The following is a 21,609-nucleotide window of genomic DNA, read 5'->3' as shown; positions in this document are numbered from 1 at the left end:
AGGTGGAAAGTAATCATCTATGGTCTTGAAATCATGCTTCAGCGATGGCTGGAACTGCCCCTGTACGTGTGGGTTTTGCCAGCACAGACAGTGTTGATTGCCTATCTAGATGAGCCATCTCAAAGGTATTTGTTCCTTGCATGGAAAGATGCCACTCCTGAGCCATATGTTCACAAACATTTCCTTACCTTGTTTGACCACTTGGGCTGCTGGTCAACGTGTTGGACAAGCATCATGCAGTTCTATGACCCAGGCTTGTGACACTGATCCACTTACCTAACTCAGGACTTGGGGAAAGTATATGTGTTGGTGGGGGAGGGGTGTCTATTCCTTCCACTATTTGGGTTCTGGGGACTGAACTAAGGCTTGGCAGCAAGTACCTTTACTTGCTGAGATACTTTGTGAGCCCTTGATGCAGTATTTTTTATTAAGCTGATTGCCCACTGACATGTAAAAGCTTTGGTGCAAGCCAAAGCTCTTTGACTTAGCATATAATAAGCATTTAAAACACCAGGTTGTCGTTTTACCATGCTGACCTAATTAAGGGCAGTGTTAGGGGTAGATACCTGTATAAACGGGCATCACTACTTTTGGCATCTGATGTTCATTGCTTCCCTGGCTTTCCCTCAAGCAAAAGTCTGTGCTGATTTCCTTTCACATAAACTGTGCAGACATGCAGGTGAAATGCTAAATATTCCGGGAGCTGAGAGTCCTTAGGAATAGACAGCCACTGGAGTCTTTCTGAGTTGTATGAAAATAAGTTGGCTGATCTTCCCTATATTGAAAACATCACCAGTCTATATTTTTATCAACTGTCTCCAGTGAACTCCTGCAAAGTGATGAAGTAATGTGTATTCCCTGTGCCAACAGGAAGGTGTCAACCTCCAGGACCCTTAGAGTTCATGGAGGAGAGTTTGTCTGATTTTCCCCTTGAAAATATTTTTTTAGCCGGGGAGTGGTGGCACACACTCTCTGTGAGTTTGAGGCCAGCCTGGTCTACAGAACTAGTTCCAGGACGGGCTGCAAAGCTACACAGAGAAAACTTGTCAGGGCGTGGGGAATGGGGGATGGGGTGGGGATTCAAGTTCATACAATAATACTTTGACTTGTTAATAAAAGTTATCTTGTAAATCTGCCCTATTTTGATGGGAAGCTCATCCTTTAGTTTTACAGCTTAGCTAGTGATTAGTTGGACCTTTGATAATTGGTTTGTTTGAAGTGAAAGGTTTAATACACTAAAGCCTTTTCTTTCTGAAATAAAGAATAATTACAATCATAAAATACTGTGGAAAACCTTTCTGAGTTTCAAGATCTTAAAAACATGCAAATGTATCTGATTAATGCCTAGGTTGACTGGCTGTTTCCAGGGTGGACATGGTACAATGTCAACTTGGAGTTTTAATGTGTTGCCCGTATCTCACCCTGTCTGCATTCTGCTTTCTAGCCATGAAGGAAGACAGGAGAGTGGAAGACAGAACAATGGCAGCAGCTGCAGTCCCAAAGAAGATGGTTCCTCCAGGCTCCCTGATGGGCAGACAGACTTCACCTAGAAATCTTGTTCCAAAGAAGCTTCCCCCTTATGCTAACGTGGCAGGAGCCAAACCAGCCATCAAGAAGCTGCCCTCAGGCTTCAAGGGTACCATTCCCAAGAGGTCATGGCCCACAGCTACCCCTTCAGGCACTTCTGCCAGGCAGACAGGACCATCACCTGTGACAGCTACTTCCAAAAAGTTGCCTGGCTCTGCTGCTGTGGTGGGAGTTATCAGGAAGCCAATGTCTGCCAATGTCCCTGCAGCCACTCCAGCCCCAGGACGCGTTGGGCCTGTGAGCCCAGCCCCATCACAGCCCAATTCACAAATTCGGCAAAATATAAGACGCTCCTTGAAAGAGATTTTGTGGAAAAGGTGGGCCATTGTACATGTCACTCTTGCAGATAAAGCATTGATGATAGTATTCTGAATTTCCTCAGTAAGCAAGTACCCCCGGTTTACGTAATTCCTCTTTTCATTCTATTCAGAGTCAATGACAGCGATGACTTAATAATGACAGAAAATGAAGTAGGAAAAATTGCCCTCCACATTGAAAAGGAGATGTTTAACTTGTTCCAGGTTACTGATAATCGTTATAAGAGCAAATATCGCAGCATCATGTTCAACCTTAAGGATCCTAAGAATCAGGTCTGTGTGCCCCCAGCTAGGTCTTGGGACTTCTTGACCCAGAATAGAGCCCTGTTAGCTTTACAGTGACATACCATATAGCATTTGGAGTATCCTTTCTGTCTTTGTGGGTCATCATTTTCTCTGCCAGAACTGGAGTTAAACAGATTTTATAACCCCTCTACAAATCACATGCCCACCGTCCTGAGATAAAAGTTTTTCATCCCAATTTTCAGGGATGTCTGGTGGACTTTTTGTTGTTGTTGTTGTTTGTTTTTGTTTTTGAGACGTCTCACCGTATCTTTAGCTGGCCTGAGTCTTGCTCTGTAGACCAAGCTGGCCTCAAACTCTTAAGAGATCCACTTGCTTCTGCGTAGGAAGTGCTGGGATTAAAGGTGTGTGCTACCACATTTGGGATCAGGCAACCTTTCCTGCCTTACCTTTCTTCCTCAGCCACATGATATGGGCCACCCCTTGCAGTTCTCAGCCTTGCCTAGCATGGTGCCCCTCGCTTTCTGCTGCTGGGGCTGTTTATAGTGTTCTCTAGACTCTGAACACACACAGCCTCTGTGTTTTAGAACCTGAATCAAGTGCCTTGGCTACATACATTGCCATGGTCTGCAATCCCATGGTAGAAGTGATATATTCCTGCCTTTATTTCTAACTTTTTTTGCGGAGGGAAACAGGGTCTCACTATGTAGCTCTCTGGCTGGACTCAAACTCAAATCCCAGTGCTAGGATTAAAGGTGTGTACAGTCTGGCCTTCTAAATACTAATTTTGAAGCAGTCTTGTGCTTCTGCTTCCCAGGTATGTGCCACCTTTCTCTCCTGGCTTCCAACTTTTTAACCTATATTCCAAGTTGTGTGCATGAGTTGTGATCCTGAGAAGGCATAGAATCTGCAGATGGCCTTGAAGTCTTCTCTCAGATTCACTGTTGCCTACTGCAGGTGGGGAGCACACTCTGCAGGGGGGTGGCTAAGTTCTAGGAATAGTCAGTGTCCACCTGAGTTCCGTTGTGCTGCTTTGGTTCTTCATATTGATCCATAGCAGAAGGTAACACCAAAGGTTCATGGATGAGGAAATAAAAGGTGCTTTTTTTTTTTTTTCTTTTAAATAGGGGCTCTTCCATCGAGTTCTTCGAGAAGAAATCTCCTTGGCAAAACTTGTCAGAATGAAGCCTGAAGAACTTGTATCTAAAGAGCTTTCCACGTGGACAGAGAAGCCTACAAAATCTGTAAGTGTTGAGGATGGTTGTCTGAGGCCCTAGAGGTTTCATTTTTCTAGAATCCATTAATAAGCTGTTTGTAGGATGGATGAATATTCCTTCTCCCTGGAACCCAAAGCTGAAGCCTTCATTTCTATCCTCCTTATTGTAGGTGATAGAGTCCAGGACTAAGTTGCTTAATGAAAGCAAGAAGAACACTGCTAAGCCAGAACCTATTCCTGACATGGAAGATTCTCCACCAGTGTCAGATTCAGAAGTGAGCATTTGGGGTGTCCAGTGTTTGTATGGAGACTAAGACTAACATCTCTTACCTGCTTTTAGGCGCCCTAAGTCACTGAGCAAGTCACTGACGTTTAAACAAGTGTATATGTATGCATGGTGCAGTGTTTTCCAAGTGCTGCTATTTATTGGGATAATTTGGGCTCCTTTAGTTTTTGATACAATTTCTCTTTGTATGGCCTAAAATTTTTACCTCTGGAATTGGGGGATTATAGACCTGTCTTGGTGGGCTTTTTCTCCATTGGGTTTTTTTTATTTTTTTGGAACTTGTTCTGTAGACCTGGGTGGCCTTGAACTCAGAGATCTACCTGCTTCCACCTCCAGGCACCACACTTGGCTCTCCATTGGTTCTTCACCATTTCTGCTATTAACTTAGAAATGGATTGGATTTTGGAAAGGAAATTAGCTATTTGAGTCAAGCATGTTGGCACTTACCTGTAATCCCAGCACTTTCTAGATCAGTGGTTCTCAACCTGTGGGTTGTGAGCCCTTTGAGGGTAGAGTGATCCTTTCACAAGGATCACATATCAGATGGCCTGCATATCAGATATTTACATTAGAATTCATAACAGTAGCAAAATTACAGTTATTAAGTAGTAACAAAAAATATTTTAGAGTTGAGGGTCACCACAACAGGAGAGACTGTATTAAAGGTGGCAGCATAAAGAAATGTTGTGAAGAACTATGCTAGACGGAAGCAGGAGGTTCAGGAGTTTCAGGGTCATCCTCTGCTACATTTCAAGACATTGTCTCAAGAAAACGACAAAGGCAAGACCTAAACTTGTATTTCAATTGTAGGAACAACAAGAATCAGTAAGAGCTGCGCCTGAAAAGAGCACGATGCCTCTCCTCGATGTCTTCAGCAGCATGCTAAAGGACACGACAAGTCAGCATCGGGCTCATCTCTTTGATTTAAACTGTAAAATTTGTACAGGTGAGCATAATTTAAGGCCTGAAACTTTGGAAATGAAACAAAATTGGATTTTGTTTAAAATTGCTCTTGTAAATGTAGCGGTCAGTTTTCAAGCTGTTCAGAGAGTGGCGGTCTGGTGTGTGTAGCTGTGCCTCAGTTGCTTTTGATGAGCTTGTGATGGAGCTGTGCTCTTGAATGTGTCTTCCTCATACCTCATACTCTTCAGGTCAGGTTCCATCATCGGAGGACGAACCAGCTCCTAAAAAGCAAAAGCTTTCAGCTTCTGCTAAGAAAGAAGACTTGAAGCCCAGGCATGACAGCTCTCCATCTGATCCAGTCTCTAACACTGCTGATGAAGGAATTGCAGAGACACTGCCTGAAAATGCCTCTGAGCCAGACCTGGAGAGTATATCTAATCTGAACCAGGAGAGAAAATGTTTCCCTGGGCCTCCAGGTGATGGCCATCCTGAGCCCTCCCCACTGGATGGCCTCTCTCCCTGCTCTGCCTCTGGTGGGAGTGGGGTGGTTACCACAGTCACAGTGTCTGGCCGAGACCCCAGGACCGCCCTGAGTGGATCATGCACAGTCACAGCCTCCATGGCAGCCCACCTGGACAACTCCCACACATCAGAAACCAAACTGGACATGCTAAAGCCTGCTTTGACTCCTGCAGTGGTGCCTAAGTCCATACTGGCTAAGCCATCCTCCTCTCCTGACTCAAGATACCTGTCAGTACCACCATCACCAAATACGAGGTGTGTTTTTAGGAGGGTTCTGAGAAAACCTCAAACTTTTGCTTTAGACTGACAAGGAAAGGTAGTGATTAGATTGATCAGAAACCTGGCTTTAGTATCTTAGAAATGCTCCATTTCTTGGAAGTCTAATTGTTAATTTGGGATCATTCAGGTCTTGAGTATGAAGGTTTTAACTTATGGCCATTCCGATTTGTTCCTGATCCACTTATTTTCTTGACCAAATGTCTAAACCATTATGACTTAAATAGTTGCTTGGTAAAGGAAGCCACCTTTTGCTCCCAAGTATGAAGTTGCCATACTTTGAAGTATCCATTGTACAAAAAGAAAATGACTTTTTTTTTTTTTATGGTTTGGTTTTACAGCATTTCAGAATCACGATCCCCACCAGAAGGAGATACAACCCTCTTCTTGTCTCGACTCAGCACGATTTGGAAAGGATTTATTAATATGCAGAGTGTAGCAAAATTTGTCACTAAGGCATATCCTGTCTCTGGGTGTTTGGATTATCTCAGTGAGGTTAGAACCAAGAAATTCCCCACCTGCCTCTCTCTTCTCCCCTTTCTCCTTCTCTTCTGGGTATGTGGGCATGTTGGTGTGTCTTGGAGAAATCAGATTCATGCTGCTTTTATATTGTATGGCCAAAGGCAGAAATGTGGATCAGAAGTCAGGCATTCCAGTTCCCTGCTTAGGTGGGTTATTTCCACGTATGTGACCTGCCTCAGTTTTGGAACATAATATCCTTGGGAAGAAGTGGTTGTCTCCCACTCTGGCGACAGTCTTTCTAAAGTGGTGATGGCTTTGGTGTGTGATCTGGTGTTTTGGAATTAATTGTGTCAATTTCTGAAGACTGCAGCTCTGATGTTGACTTCATGTTCTTGTGTAGGATTTGCCTGACACCATCCACATCGGTGGAAGGATTGCTCCAAAGACAGTTTGGGATTATGTTGGCAAGCTCAAGTCATCGGTGTCCAAGGTACCTGCTCACAGTGTGGTCTCTGCAACAGTGGGAAATTGTGTTTGCTTAATTTTTTTTTTAAATTTCCATTTTATTGGGCTAAGGCTTGAAACATCAGCCTATAACTTACTAGATGTTGAAAATGTTTATAAGTACATAAAGGTGTGAAGGTATACTTGACTAGTAGCGATAGGAGTTTGTTTCTAATTTATCATAATGGTGTGAATGCATTCAAATTTTAGTAAATACACAGGCTTTGCTTCCCTCTTTCATGACTAAGAGAAAAGAAGGTAAGAACTTGGAGGTGTCCTGGCTCAGGCACACAGTGTTACTTCATATGCAGGCTTAGGCTTCCTAAAAACCCTCAAGTCAGCTGCATGTGAAGTATGTGAGGTTTATTTTGAAAGTGGTCCATAGTTTGGAGCAGGCTCACAAGAGGAGGTAAACCATATATATAGACCGACTTTCTAGTGTGGGGACACGCAGACACCTGCTGCTGGTGTGTCCTGTGTGCTGTGACCCCATCATATGAATAGTGAACGCTTGCTTGGTGTCTGACAGCTGTACACAGTGGCTCACTGAAAGTCCTGGGAGTGGAGGTGGTTTTAGCCCACTAGTTGAACCAGAACCTTTGTTCTTTACACTTGATGTAAGTGCAAGCGATGTAGTATAGTAGTTCTGACCGTCAGAACTACTAGGCAGTGTGTCTTAGGGTCTGCATCTGAAGGAGGGCTGTTCAGGGCAGCCCAGGTGCATGCTTCCCTGTGCTCTGTTTGCTTTACAGGAGCTCTGTCTGATCCGCTTCCACCCCGCCACAGAGGAGGAGGAAGTTGCCTACATCTCTCTCTACTCCTATTTTAGCAGCCGTGGCCGCTTTGGGGTTGTAGCTAATAACAACAGGCATGTCAAGGACCTGTACCTGATTCCACTGAGTGCTAAGGACCCTGTGCCATCCAAACTCTTGCCCTTTGAGGGCCCAGGTAAGCACCCAGTTTCTGGGAGGTGTAGGCACAGCCAGTCCCCACATAGTCCTCTACACTGACACAATTCTCTCAGGTTGTCACAGGGACATCTGCCACCTGGCCTAAAGAGCTCTAAAGAGCTAGATTAGGACAACTATTGCAGGAGAATCTGTTCTCTGAGAGATGTGGGCACATAGCTCTAAAACTATCTCAGTTCTTGTGAAAATTGACTCACTACTTACAACCAAATTGTTTGCTGCCTCAGACCAGGGAGCTGTTCAAATGCCACGATCAAGAACCAGACCCAGAGAGGAGAGACAGGGCTTGCCTGGATCCAGGGGTGCCTTCCACTCTTAGAAAGAGGGTTGCTATTACTATAAAGAAGCATCTCAAAATGACTGCTTTTCAGTCACTGCACATACTGTAGTAATTTCTTTTATCTTTTCAAACTATCTAGATTTGCTCTTTCCTATGAAGCATTGCTTAACAGATTACCTACCTATACAGAAACACAAACGGGGGTTCAGATGACACAGAGGGGTCTGGTCCAGTGATGTCCAGCTCTGCTAAGTGCCTTCAAGGAGTTTTCATGGCTTCAATTAGGGAATTTGCACTAGGTTCCTAAATTGGTCTCTTTGGTCATTATGTCCCCAGAGGATTAGTCTTAACCTAAAAGCCACTGGGTTTGACATGTGCTAAATATTCTTTAAATATTGTCATAGAGGTAGCTGATGCATGCCCAAGCCCTTTATCCACACCACTTGCACTACACCTAAACTTGCTGGGATGCTGAAGGCCCAAGCCCATTGCCCAAGCACAGCCCTCTGCTAACTACAGCTTGTTCCTAGTTCATGGCATGGTTTTCCTGTGCCTGCAATTTCAAAATATGTGTACATTAAGGTATTGGTTGGTGTCATAATTCAGGGGTTAAATGATAATGGGCACGATGCAATAGGTGATTTTAGTGCCCAGCACATTTCAAAAGCAAAGTGTGTTCTGTGAAGCCATATTGGGGATTAAAAAAAAAAAAAAAACTGCCACTGTGGGTGGCAGAAAGTGCCCTGGAAGTGTTCGATGACAGCCATGTGAAGAGCTCTGGCCAGCATATTCCATGACCATGGGGAAAGAGGTATCCAGTTCTCCTGGAAGTGAAGATCCAGAAGCTGCTGACCCTTGGCACCTGTGTGAAGAGCGGCCGGTTGCTTAGATGTGTCTCAGCTGGAGGGTAGGAGTTAGTGTCCACAGGTGGTGTTTGTAGTGAGGGTAGGTATTGCCCCTGGACACCCTCCTCAGGTGGAAAAGTACACCATTTATTGCAGAAGTGTGAGTTAGATCTCTTACCTCCAGTTTACGTAAAAACAAAAGCATACTTCACCCTTTATATTCTCTCTACCCCATCTCCATCTCAGCATTGCCAGATGAGAACAGACTGTTGGGAGTACATGGAGCTTGCAGAGTACGTGGGCGTTGGGGTACATGGGACCCTTAACCAACTAGATCTTGGATGAGGTTCCCAGTGGCCAGGGCCAGGAGGAAACTGCCAGAGGAATGGCACTATCGGTTGTGGCTGCACAGTCATCTGGGTTCAGGGTTGTAGAATAGCCAGCTGGGACAGGGCAAGGCCACACTGTGCTTCCAAGATGACAGGGGTTGGGGGTTGGCATATTGCATCCCACTAAGAGATGGACACTGACCACTGGCCAAGTAGAGGGGCACACTTGTTGAGGCCATGACACTGAAGGGCGCGCTCAAAAGATAGGCAGGTTCCATTCACAGTACATCATAAATGTGTCTTGCTAAAATAACAATTTAGAAAAGTAATGAAATACTACCTGTAAACTTCAAAAGATTTTTTTTTAACTTAAGGACTGACATACAGTTTTTAATGATACCATTGCCACAATTACATGTGTGTGGTATTTGCACACTGTCAGTGCAAACAGCCTTGGCCTAGGCCAGGCTTGTGGCTGGACCTGCCTTATGTACTGATGGCTTGACTTGGCATTTTCTAGGTGTAGGGTGTGTGTGTGTGTGTGTGTGTGTGTGTGTGTGTGTGTGTGTGTGTGTGTTTATGCTTATGCTTGTGTGTGCTATATGTATGTAAGGCTGGGCTGGAGCCTTGTTCCTGGCTTGTTTTTCCCTGTCCTTATAGCATCTTCCCAGAAGCTCTGGACACCTTGGGCCATCTATAGGTAGTAGCTCTGTCCCCTCAGCCGGCCAATGGCCCCGTCTCAGTACCAGCTACCCAGCAAGCTGGGCGTCACATACCTAGGAAATTACTGGGGCTTGGGTCTGCATACCCAAAGCCTTTCTCTCAATCCAAAGACTCCGCCTTGACTGTGAATGGTACAGCACTGTCCTCATAGCAGGAAATGTCCTCATGACCAGGTAGAGTCAGCCCCATGTAGTGTGTGTGCAGAAGATCATGATAGGAGTAGAGATGGCCTTGCAGGAAAGTGACCCACTTGTCTATGTACCCCATTTTCTACACATGGAACCACAGGTGGTCCTCTCCAACTGAACTCAGAGCCAAAGATTTTCAGACATTGGCTTCTTTCTTACTTTGAAGGATGACGAGACCTCAAAAGTACTTGGGCCACACCTTCAGAACACTTACAGCCAGCATTTGGTTCTTGGCCTAGCATATGTGATTTACAGATCCAGTCAGTACATCCAGAGCCGCTGGGTTTCTTCATGACTCTAGAGTCCTTGTGCTTTTTAATGGTTTTCTACAAAAATGCTGTCTGGTCTTAGTGTGTCAGACACTGATGTTTATACCTAGTTTATACCTTTTGATTATTTCAAAGGACAGCTAAAAAACCTAGGTCCCTCTGACTCTGCTGTCCATCTTCTCCACACTAGTTTAGATGCTATCTTAAAGCAACCAACAGGTTCTCAGATGACTTATGGCCTTAGTCAAGGGAGTGAGACTAGTTTAGTTACAGGGAACTCTTGCGTTCTACCTGGCCCTGACAACACTGAGTCTGAAACCCATGTATCCACCTCATATTCATCAGGGCCCACTGCCAGGCTGGAGAAAACCAAGGGCACTTTGTTTGGTGTCAGTCAGTGCCTGTTGGACTCCCCAGTTCATTCAGCATGCAGTCAGTCTCCTCCCCAAATCACCCTCAGTGGCTCTGAGGGAAAGGGCATGCCTTTACATATAGAACACATTCCTCAGGAAGTGTTACACTCCAGTGTCTTTGTGTTTAAACAGTTCTATTAGCTGGAAAGTTTTATGCTTTGAAATATTAGCAGGTAAGCACTCCAGTTTTCTTGTGTATGTATCAAAGCTTTGCACAGAAACTGTAATCAAAGTCAAATACAGTATTGAATGGAATGTACTACTTTGTCTATCTAAATCAATAAAAATATGTCATGGAAACTGGTCATTGTTTGTTTGACTTGGAACCATGTGGTAGCTAGGGCCACTTGCCCTAGGCCTGCCTCTGCTCCTTGTAAGCCAGCATAACTCTCTTCTGGTAGTACAAGGGCTCCCAGTATCCTGCCAAGTGGTGCACAGCAGAGGGCATGCAGACTGGCATGCTCCATGGTGTCCTTTGTACTTGGGCACCTGGAAGAAGATGGACAGCGCCCTGGTTACCCCAAGCATGCACGGGGTCAGTCAAGGAGGGAGGACGTGAGTGAGTGTGTGTGTGCTAGGTGGGCTGGGAAGTATACAGTTCCCCTCATTGCCAAGTGTGTCCAAGTCATACACAGTGTTTGATCCAGCAGGTGTGCACATTTTGTTTTGTCAGATTCAAACCATAAAAAGGTTCTCATCCTGAACATGTTGAACATACTGTTAGATTTGGGAATAGAGGTGTCAATTAAATAGGTATGAGGTCAGTGGGAGTCTACTTTGGGGTGATTCTGTTAATAAACGGGAACGCTAACATGCACACAGGTCACAGTACCACCTCCCACTGTCTGTAGAAGCAGGTGGTTGTCTTCAGCCACATCTTCAGACTCTTGCTAACACGTCTAGATACAGGTCCCGAGAGATTAACTAGCACACTTCTTTAGGTGTACCCTTGTCTGGTTTCCCTTCCTGTCTGATACCACTGAGTCCAAAGGCCAGAAAGACATTTGCACCTTGAAAACGAGGACAGATGTCGAACTTACAGGGCTTGCTTTCATACACATTAAACAATGTATCCCTTCTAGTTGGACAGCACACTTTAACTGGATCTAGTATTTCAGTCTCCCAGTGCTTGTTTTGTGTAGTTGTGTGAATTGACGACCTCATAAGAGCCCCAAAGGGTGATGAGTAAGTGACTTCCATCCTGTCTAGTGCTGGCTCTTGTGGACCCCATCTGCACTGCAGCTGGGGTGACCATTGCTTCTCAGGTCATACATCCCACACTCCGGGGAGCTGAACTCTTTACCTGATGGCTGACGAAATGCAGCAAGCCTGGAAATTGGACCCCAAGAAACCTGGATCTCCACTGCCCCTCCAGGAGGTGTGGGGTAGAGACAGGGGCTTGGGGCTTTTGACCTTCATTAACATTTCCTGTTATATAGCATACCTTGCATACACAATGAAGCAGCATCATTAACTTTGGGACATGCCCCTCCTCAGTGAAGACACTTCCAAGGCCCAAGATGGATATTGAATTTGATTGTTCACAAGATGCTGCTGCTTCCAGGGGGCTAGCTACATTTGGGTTTGGGTTTTGTTCTTTTTTTGTTTGTTTGTTTGGTTTTGGCCCAGGCTGACCTGGAAGTCGCCATATAGTCTAAGTTGACCTTGAACTCATGAAGATCTTCCTGCCCTCAGACTCCTGAGCAGATAATACATATGAGTCACCATTCCTTGTGGGTCTTTATGTAGTTGTAGGTATATAGGAGGTAGGCAGTAAGGGTTGTTTCAGAACAGGGCTGTGCATTCTGGGGAGGTTAGCCAGAAATTGGACCAGTCTGTGGAGCCCTGCAGTATGCACACAGGATGGCCAGGTGATTAGAAACAGCTGCTGGTAAGATGCCATTCTAGGCAGCCTGCTGTGCTCAAAACCAGCATAAACACTAACACAACTACCAGCTTACTATGGTTGCTGGAGCATTCTGTGGTGGGACACATTAATTCTAATGAATACCCTGGACCCCGTTATGAGTCTTGGTTGCAGTGGAGGGCCCATCACCTGCACTTGGGTGGTCTGGAAGTCCTTCCTGGAATGAGGCAATATAGCCCCCTCTGGAGGACTAGTGGTCCACATTAAGCTGCCTACCCTGCCCCCTCATACCAGGGCCTCCATCCCTTAGCACCATGTTCCTCCACAACCCACAACCTCACACCCCCAGCCAGCCTCCTAGTGTCAGATTCTAGAAAAGGCCTGGCTTACAGAGAGAGCTGTCCAATAAAACTTCAGCCTGAGGCCCAAATGTTCCAGAAAGTTTTCATAACTCAAACTTGCAAGCTCTGGCCATTTCCTACAGATTTGCCCAGAAAGGCTTAAAAAAAAAAAAAAAATCTGTTTTAACAATTAGTCCAAACTATAGATCTTAACAAGCCGTATAATATCCAGGAAGCAATAGCAACTCCTGTTTTAAGTTTAAAATTCCCTTAGTTTCTCCTTAGAAAAAGAACTTGTCTTCCACATATCCTGAGTGTTCAGTAGGATCTGCCTGCTCTCCGGGTTGTTTTGTTTGTTTGTTTTGTTTTTCTACTGCCTAGCTCTGTCTTTGATACACTAGGCAATTACAGCCCTATCTCAGTTTTTGTACATCCCTCCAGGAAGCAGTAGGCTGGCTCACAGATTCCTAGGAGGAGGAAGGAGGGCTAGGTGTGGGGGCTGGGTAGCCAGCTCTCAAGGGCTGGCCCAGTCTGTCACCTCTGTTCCCCATTCTGTGCTAAGCCTCACTGGAATTTAGGAATTGTAACACCCTTAGAACTAACTACATTACAGTGTCTAAAAGCAATTGTTTACAATTGCTTGAAATACAGTAATTACAGTAGCTTGAAATACAAGTAAAAAAATCTTTGATAGTGATTTAATTGCATACAAATTATATGAATGTATTTTTATGACAGTCGGTTGAGTAGTATGGTCAGATTGACAGCTTGTTTCATTCCACGTTTGTACTCTTGACGCTCTGTCGTTCCTCCTCCTCCAAGTCACAAGTTTTGTGATCTGGACTTTTCATTCTTGCTTTGTTCCACACCCTGACGAGTGGGAAGCAGCACTGGAAAACTGGCATTCCTGAGACTGTTTGCCACACTGTTTTAGAGAGGTCCTTGCATTTAAAAGCAATGTGCCCTGAATCTCCCTAGTGCTTCCTCCCTGGGGTATGTTCTTTACCATCATTTGCAAATGCACTGTGCCTACCATTCATTCACAGCTCAGGAGAAATCTGATATATGAATGTCCAATGAATTTTGTTTTATATTGAGCTTTGTTTTCTCATTACTATAATTCTGACACCAAACACTAAATTCACTGTCATTGGTCATTATAGCTTGATTTTAATTGGTCCCTAACTATTTGCTAGCTTAGTATAGTTAACATATGCAACTCCTATGTTAAAACTGAAAGGGGGCTGCTGTCTCCTGATGCGCAGTGGGGCGAGTGGGAGAGCATAGCTGAGACTTTGCTGCTGCTGTTGGATTTCCAGACAGGGTTTCTCTGTGTAGTTTTGGTCCCTGTCCTGGATCTTGCTCTGTAGACCAGGCTGGCCTCGAACTCCCAGAGATCCTCCTGCCTCTGCCTCCCAAGTGCTGGGACTAAAGTGGGCCAGCACCACCTGGCTGAGAGTTTTAAAACATTGCCCTCAGGAGGCAAGAACAGGTAGATCTCTGTGAGTTCAAGGCCAGTCTGGTCTACAGAATGAGTTCCAGGACAGCCAGGGCTACACAGAACCCTGTCTCAGAAAAACATAGTTTGCCAACCCTGCCAGTCAGATGTTCCAGCAGCCGCCTGTCTCTCTCACCTCTTCTATAGCTTTGGCATTTTAGCAACTGGAAAGACATAGCATAAATTCTAATGTGGGATCAGTTTGCTCGTGACTTGAGTTCTTGTTTTGTGGTTTCTGATCAGGTGTTAATCTGTCATGGGTCCCTTTCAAACTTCTAGGTGGGTATGCTGATACATTCAAAGACTCCAATCCCTTGGCCTTCTACAATAAGCTTCTTAAACTTGGGATTTTATTTTATCACAGAATTTCTTCCTCTGCCTATTGAAGTTCCCCATCAGTGAAAGTTCCTCATCACCTCTGAAGGGTGAAAGCTAGGCTTAGATTCTAAAATTTGTCAAAATATTTTGTTTTCCAGGTCTTGAATCACCACGTCCAAATATAATTCTTGGGTTAGTAATATGTCAGAAAGTCAAACGTCCTTCAAGTGCTGGAGAGTTAGACAAGACAGATGAAAAGCGGACCCGAGTCCAACAGGAAGAAGTAGAAACTTCAGTCTATCCCAAAGTGACTACAGCTTTGCCATCTGAGAAGAAGCCTCCCAAGTACCAGCTGCACGCTGCAGACACAGCTGCCAGCAGCACTACACCCCCTGGTTCTCCTCCACCCCCTCCTCCTCTTCCTGAACCCCCAGTACTGAAAATACTGTCATCCCTCAAGCCGGGCTCCACCAGCACTGTCACAGCACCCACCACATCCGCAGTGGTCACCACTACAGCTTCCCCTGTCACTTCTGCCACTTCAAAAACAGCTTCGCCTCTGGAGCACATCCTGCAGACTCTGTTTGGGAAAAAGAAATCATTTGAACCCTCCACCAAAGAATCTGCTGCGTCTACCCTGTCTCCACATCAGGATTCCAAGGCCAAGGGGGAGGATGCCATGTCAGCAGCTCCTTTGTTGGATCCAATTGTCCAACAGTTCGGTCAGTTCTCAAAGGACAAGGCTGTGGAGGAAGAGGAGGAGGATGACAGGCCCTATGACCCAGAAGAGGAGTACAACCCTGAGCGGGCCTTTCATATGCTGCTTACAGAGCCAGGGAGGCACCAGGACGTGGAAAATGTCCCTGAGACAGCCGAGAAGGAAGAGGTGGCCTATGATCCAGAAGATGAGACCATCTTAGAAGAAGCTAAAGTGACCATTGATGACCTGCCCAATCGGATGTGTGTGAAAGTCAGCTCCACGGAGAGGCCTGCTGACTTTACCACTGATGCCACTAATGCCTCTCTAGTGGAGCAACAGAAAATGTTAGAAGAGCTAAATAAGCAGATTGAAGAGCAAAAGAGGCAGCTGGAGGAGCAAGAAGAAGCCCTTAGGCAGCAGAGGGCTGCTGTTGGTGTCTCCATGGCACACTTCTCTGTGTCAGATGCATTGATGTCACCACCTCCCAAGTCTTCCCTGGCTAAGACAGACCTGTTCTCTCAGGAACAGCAGGCCCCTGACCCAAGTCATGGAGCCCTGGGCGCCAACCACAACTTAGACTCGAGACAGAGTAGGGATCCGAGGCAGGCCAGGAGGCTGGCTGCCGAGAACATGGAGAATGAACCTCTTCCCAGGGCCTCCACAGGAAGCACACCTGGCTCACAAGGCACCCTGCCTGCCAGGGAGACTCCTGCTGCTGGGACTGCAGCAGTCCAGGGCCCTGGGCTGACTTCCGAGGCCAAGGAGTCAGTGGCTAATCCCTGGGCTACGGGTGAAAATGCTGTGTTGAGACCTGAACATGATATCCAGAAGTGCGAGCACCCTGGTAACCCTGTCTCATTGCCCCTGGACAGCAGCCACTTTTCTACTGCTGGTGATGGCACAGCCAGGCCAGCTGCACCCCGCAGAGTGCTGCTGCCCACACCCCCTAGCACCACCTTTCCACCAAGCTTCCCTTTGCAACCTGAAGCACAGAATTTTAGTTCTGGGGGTAGGGAGCCTTTTTCAGGGCCCGTGTTTCTGTCTAAGGAAACATCTCTTGGCTCATCCCAGTACGAGGACCCTCGGGGTGCTCAGTCTGCTGGGAGGAGTGGTAGCCCAGTAGCTGATACTGAGGACAGCAGAGAGCCACAGCTCAGGCCTGGTGAGGGCACTACTCCATTCCCCCAACCTGGGCAGAGGGGAGGAGGCCCTCAGCCCCAGTTTCCTGGCCAGCGTGAACCTTTACCACGCAATTTTGGGATGTCAGGACATCATGGCCCTAGTTTCCCAGGACCTAGGGGGCCAGTCCCTCCATTTCAGAAGAGACTATTGTTCCTAACAATGATGGACCAAGAGGCCCTCCACCTGCCAGATTTGGGGTCCAGAAGCCACCAATCCCTTCCTTATTCTCTGGGCAACATGGGCCACCTCCCTATGGGGACAACAGGGGACTCTCACCTTCTTATCTTGGTGGACCCAGAGGAGGGGCACCCGCTCAATTTGAAGAACGCAAGGATCCACATGGGGAGAAGAGGGAATTCCAGGACACTCCATACAACGAGATGACAGGTGCCCCTGCTCAGTGTGAAGGACCAGATCAGGCCCAGTTCATGGGGAACAGGGCACCCTTCCAGTTTGGAGGCCAGAGACGGCCACTGCTGAGTCAGATGAAAGGGCCCCGTGGAGGACCTCCACCATCTCAGTTTGGAGGCCAGAGAGGACCACCTCCTGGCCATTTTGTGGGCCCACGTGGGCCCCATCCTAGTCAGTTCGAAACTTCCCGGGGCCCTCACCCTGGCCAATTTGAAGGGCCAAGGGGCCAAGCACCAGGTTTCATGCCTGGCCCCCGGGGTGTTCAGCCCCAGCAGTTCGAAGAGCAGAGGGTGAGCTCACCGCCACGGTTTGCAGGTCAGAGGGCACCGGCACCCCTGCCATATGGAGGACCAAGGGGGCCTGCACCCTTTGCTGAGAAAAATGAACAGCCATCTTCTCGATTTCACTTTCAAGGCCCATCTTCACAGCCTGTGAAGCCTCCCCCTCGGCCTCTGCTGGAGCTACCAAGCCACCCTCCTCAGCATAGGAAGGACCGATGGGATGAGGCAGGCCCAGCCACAACCCTGCCTTCCAGTGCTGGGCCTGGGCAGGGCCCTGAGGCTGACGGGCAGTGGGCCACATCAGAGTTCCGAGAAGGCAAAGGCCATGAGTATAGGAACCCGGCTTTTGAAGGGAGACAGAGGGAGCGGTTTGAAGCAGGACCTAAGGAAAAGCCTCTGGATGAGCCTGAAGCTCCAGGGTTGGAGAATCGGCAGGGCCGGGCATTTGAGGATCGGAGGCGAGAGCGAGAGAGAGGCAGAAACTGGAGTCGAGAAAGAGACTGGGAGAGGAGCCGGGAGTGGGACCGGCATCGGGAGTGGGACAAAGGCAGGGATAGGATCTCCAACAGGGACAGGGAGCGAGACACCGACCGGGCTAAGGAGTGGGACCGGAACCGCGAGAGAAGCAGGAATCGCGACCGAGACCGGGAAAGGCGGCGAGACCGAGACAGGTCCCGGAGCAGAGACCGAGACAGGGACCGTGAGAGAGCCCGAGACAGGGACCGGGACCGAGGCCGGGACCGGAAGGACCGCAGCAAGAGCAGAGAGAGCCCTCGGGACCTGAAGTCTGAGGCCAGGACCTCTGATGGGGGCCCTGCCACAGCCCAGGCCTAGAGGCCATTGCACTCAGGGCTGGTGAGGACAAAGACCTCGTGTCAGCTATTGTTAATATAGGCTCAGCCTGGCAAAGACCCCTTTAAAAGCCAAGTGCATAAAATGTGTTGAGCAAAGAGTTTTTGAAATAGCTATGAACTTAGATGCAGGATATAATATTCTGGACTTCAGGAATTACTGTAATTTTGTGTATAATGGTTTGTTACAAAATTTCCCAACTTTACAATTCTGATGTTTTTTTTTTTAATAACTTAATATTTCCATTTAAAATTACAGAAATGGGAAAGTATCTACAAAAGCATATTGCTTTTTTTCAGATTATAAAGTTATCTTTTCCAATAACTTGACTGGTGTAAGTTTTAAGGGAATTTCAGTGGACTGTAGAGCTAGCTTTCCTGTGCTGCCATCTCTGCTTCCAGATACCCAGACCTGTCAGGGGCTCAGTGCTGTCCTGGAAAGAAAGCACTGTTGAGGGGTGAGCTGGGGGTGTGCTTGCTACTGTGGCAGAACAGTCTTCCAGGCCTGGTTCCCCACAGTGCATCACTTTAAAAGTTTTTTCAGAACATAATTAGAAGTAATCCATCCTAGTGGAAATTGTTACATTTCAAATAACAATTTATTTTTAAATGTTCAAATTTATCAGCCTAAAGAAAGAAGCAAAGCTGTTCAGAGTAGCTTAAGAGGGAAGAGACAGGAGTCAATCCGAAAAGCTTTGCCCAGTGCTGTCCTCTCTGCAGAGTGGCTCTCTGCAGAGTCACAGACCCCAGACAGGATGGGTTTGGAAGCTTCTCCCTGGGACAGGGCAACGTTTGTACCACATCTGGAAGAAAGGAGGAGGATGGTGAGACAGACTGCTTCGTGAAAGGCTGCTCTGCTGCTGCCCTCAAGCCCCTCTGAAGATGCTGAGAAGATCGGCTAACTGATTTGACTGTGCAAATATGTTTGATAGTTCCTTTTATATTTTCATAAACTTACTTTTTCAGATAGAGAATTAGAGAGCTTCGTTTGTTCTTTGGAGTCTTATTTCATTGTACATCACTACAGATTTTTTTTTTCACTTTATAGCACAAATTTTTAAGTTGATATGACATGGAAAAATAGCAATTTGGGATATTTGCTATTATAAACCAAATGTCAGTAGGTTAAAATTACACGAAAATGTCAGTTTCAACATCTAATAAGATGTGAAGGGTTTTTTTAACATATAAAGTAAAATTTTCTAACTTAAATGCACAAGCATAAAAATCAAGTGTGTTTCTTTAGGTTTACTTCATAGAAATTTCTGTACATTGTATTTTGTATTGCAGAGTGTTATATCACTGTCCATTTAAACACAGGACTTCATAGGTTTTGTTACTTGAAGTAGAATAAATATCTACAGAGTTCTCGTCTCTCTCTTGACTCAGCCTTGGACCCTGGTTGTCACAGGTGCAGGCAGAAGTATCCTGCTCCCAACTAGCAACCCTCGTCCCTGTACTGGATGTTGCCTGCTGTGTGGTGTCAGGATCCAGAGAGCAATGTGCTGGCTGGTAACCTATGCAGAGCCCTGACTGCATGTGTATGGGATTGCAGGAAGCCTGGGGGTGTTACTGAAGGCAACCTGTGCTGGAGTAGGAAGCAGTGGCTCTGGAATGCACAGGTGTCGGGGGTAGAGTCCAGCCTTTCACTGCTAGCTTTTTAAAAGGAAAAGGCTTTTCTTTTTTTGCTCACAAAGCTGGTTGTGGAGCAACTACTCTGGTGGAGTTGATGGCCCAGGTTGCTTGCATGTGGCCCTGCCCTTGACTGCCACCTGCTGGTAAGACTTGGACCTAAATCCAGCTGCTATATCTCCAATAGGTACCCAGTGCAGCAAGAACTTGGCAGGAAGATCCTGACCTGGACCCAGCTGGTGAAGTGTTTGCTGGGGCTTGGAGGCTGACAGTAACTCCCTCACCAAAAAAGCCTCTGAAAGCCACATCACCTTTTTGTTTTGAGATATCCCCTCAATATAGCCTCAAGTTCACAGCAGTCCTCCTTCAGCCTCAGTACCATCACCCCAGCTCCCATTTTAACTTGATCCTACATGTGTACTGTGACTGCATTATGTCACTTGTGTTCACCCCAAAACTCTGACACCGATTGCAGGGTTAATACACACCTGACAAGGCAGATTAAGAGGAAATGAAAAGAGCTGTTAGGGCCCCCAGTGTACAGTGGCGCCCTCTGACCATTCTAGAGCCCTGGCAACAGCAGCCAAGACATGCATTACCAAGTCCAGTAACAAGCAAGCAATAGTACCTGTGTCCTAGGGAAAGCAGTAGACACTGGCTTTGGCCCGGCTCTATGACCTGTAGAGCAGAGAAGGCAGATCTCTACAGTCATACCAAGGGCAGCAACCACTGGGAAAGTAGCTGGTAAGTACTGGACCTCACACCTGCTCCCTGCAGCAGCACACATCTGTATGGCTCAGCAAAAGTTGGGGGTAGAATCCAGCCATAATTTTACATCTAGCAGACAGCTAGTAATGCTTGGTATACCCTTACATATTTGCCTTTCTCATTGTTGTGACAGAATGCTTAATAGTCCATTACAGAGACTGGTGCACTGTTGTTGACAGTGGGAGCTTGTGACATGTCTTTTTCACATCTTAGTAAATTAAGAAGCATTGCTCAGGACCTGAAGCACAGCTGGGCTGTAACCCTCAAAGCCACCCTCCCCCACTTGGTGGCTGGTGTCATCCATCTAGTTCCCCTATTTTAAAGGTTTTATTAGCTCCCAGAACAGCACCACCAACTGAGGACCAAGTATTCAAACATTTGAACTTGTGGGAGACATTTCAGATCCATATTTAATTTTATCTTTTAAGTAGAATACATTTATTGGGTTTTTTGTTTTGTTTTTTTTTACTTGTTAGTAAACTGGATGATTCCCAAAGGCATCACACATTCACCAAAACTCTTGTTTACAGGAGGGCGTGGTGGCACATCCTTCATAGGCAGGCAGATCTCTGAGTTTAAGGCCAGGTTGCACAGTGAGACCTTGCCTCAAAAACAGTACTGTTGCATTTTTTGGATTGTTTGAAAGGTTTGTATCTACTTTTTCCTTTGGGCATAACATTATACCATCTTAGAGTACAGATCAGCTTGGCCTGGTAGTCATAGCAGTTAAACAGGACATCATACAAGGATAGTCAGGTTCATGGTAATAGTGCTGATAATCCCTGCTCTCCCCCAGCTACAAGTGGTCTTGAGTAATGCTAGAGTAAATAGGAAGTAGAAAGTTAACTGAAGGTAGGACTCCATGATGTAGCTTCCATGAGGTCACCATCTACAATGCGAGACTCGGCAGTGATGCGGCTGCTTTGGAGTCACTCATGCTCCAAGTAGGCTTGGAAACTCCTTAGTTGACAAGGTTGGACTTCGGTGGAACTGTTTCTTTGTTGTGTCAGAAGTGTCCTATCTGGAGTGAATAGACATGTTCATATCTTCCCAGGAAAAGTTAATAGGGTACAAGCTCACCGGGTGTGGTGTGGTGTTATCTATAATCCCAGCACTTGTGAGCCTAAGTGTGGTAGGAAGACAGGAATTCAAGACTCGCCCGGGTCACATAGTGAAACAAGTTAAATAAATAAATAAACAAATAAGTAAATAAATAAATGTTCCTTGTAGGTTTGTGAAGTCCTTGGTGCTCATGGTAGAGGAAATGAGAAATGAAGGAAGTGTGTGAAAGCCCAAAGCTACAGCACACCATCCTGGGACAGCCATGTAATGGTTCTCCCGCTCCTTTTTGCCTTGCCGTGTTACTACTGGCTGGGAGGACGATGTGACAGGAGCATTTACTTACCAGAAATGAAGCTCCAGGGAACAA

At 46.4% G+C, this 21,609-nt stretch overlaps 1 protein-coding gene across 1 annotated transcript in view; it reads left to right on the top strand.

Annotated features, from left to right (window-relative positions):
• Nucleotides 1–19,148, top strand: part of Dido1 (death inducer-obliterator 1) — a 47,265-nt gene extending 28,117 nt beyond the window's left edge. Inside the window, 11 exon segments of the mRNA XM_037205465.1 lie at nucleotides 1,445–1,904; nucleotides 2,018–2,177; nucleotides 3,275–3,391; nucleotides 3,534–3,638; nucleotides 4,460–4,595; nucleotides 4,801–5,329; nucleotides 5,692–5,845; nucleotides 6,213–6,302; nucleotides 7,069–7,264; nucleotides 14,514–16,370; nucleotides 16,373–19,148. Of these exon segments, the coding sequence (XP_037061360.1) occupies nucleotides 1,445–1,904; nucleotides 2,018–2,177; nucleotides 3,275–3,391; nucleotides 3,534–3,638; nucleotides 4,460–4,595; nucleotides 4,801–5,329; nucleotides 5,692–5,845; nucleotides 6,213–6,302; nucleotides 7,069–7,264; nucleotides 14,514–16,370; nucleotides 16,373–17,763 (5,195 nt within the window). The 3' untranslated portion in view covers nucleotides 17,764–19,148.
• Nucleotides 19,149–21,609: the final 2,461 nt, after the last annotated feature.

The sequence above is a fragment of the Peromyscus leucopus genome, chromosome 4 (assembly GCF_004664715.2).
Source record: "Peromyscus leucopus breed LL Stock chromosome 4, UCI_PerLeu_2.1, whole genome shotgun sequence".
NCBI classification, from domain to species: Eukaryota; Metazoa; Chordata; class Mammalia; order Rodentia; family Cricetidae; genus Peromyscus; species Peromyscus leucopus.
This window is presented reverse-complemented; position numbering and strand designations above follow the sequence as displayed.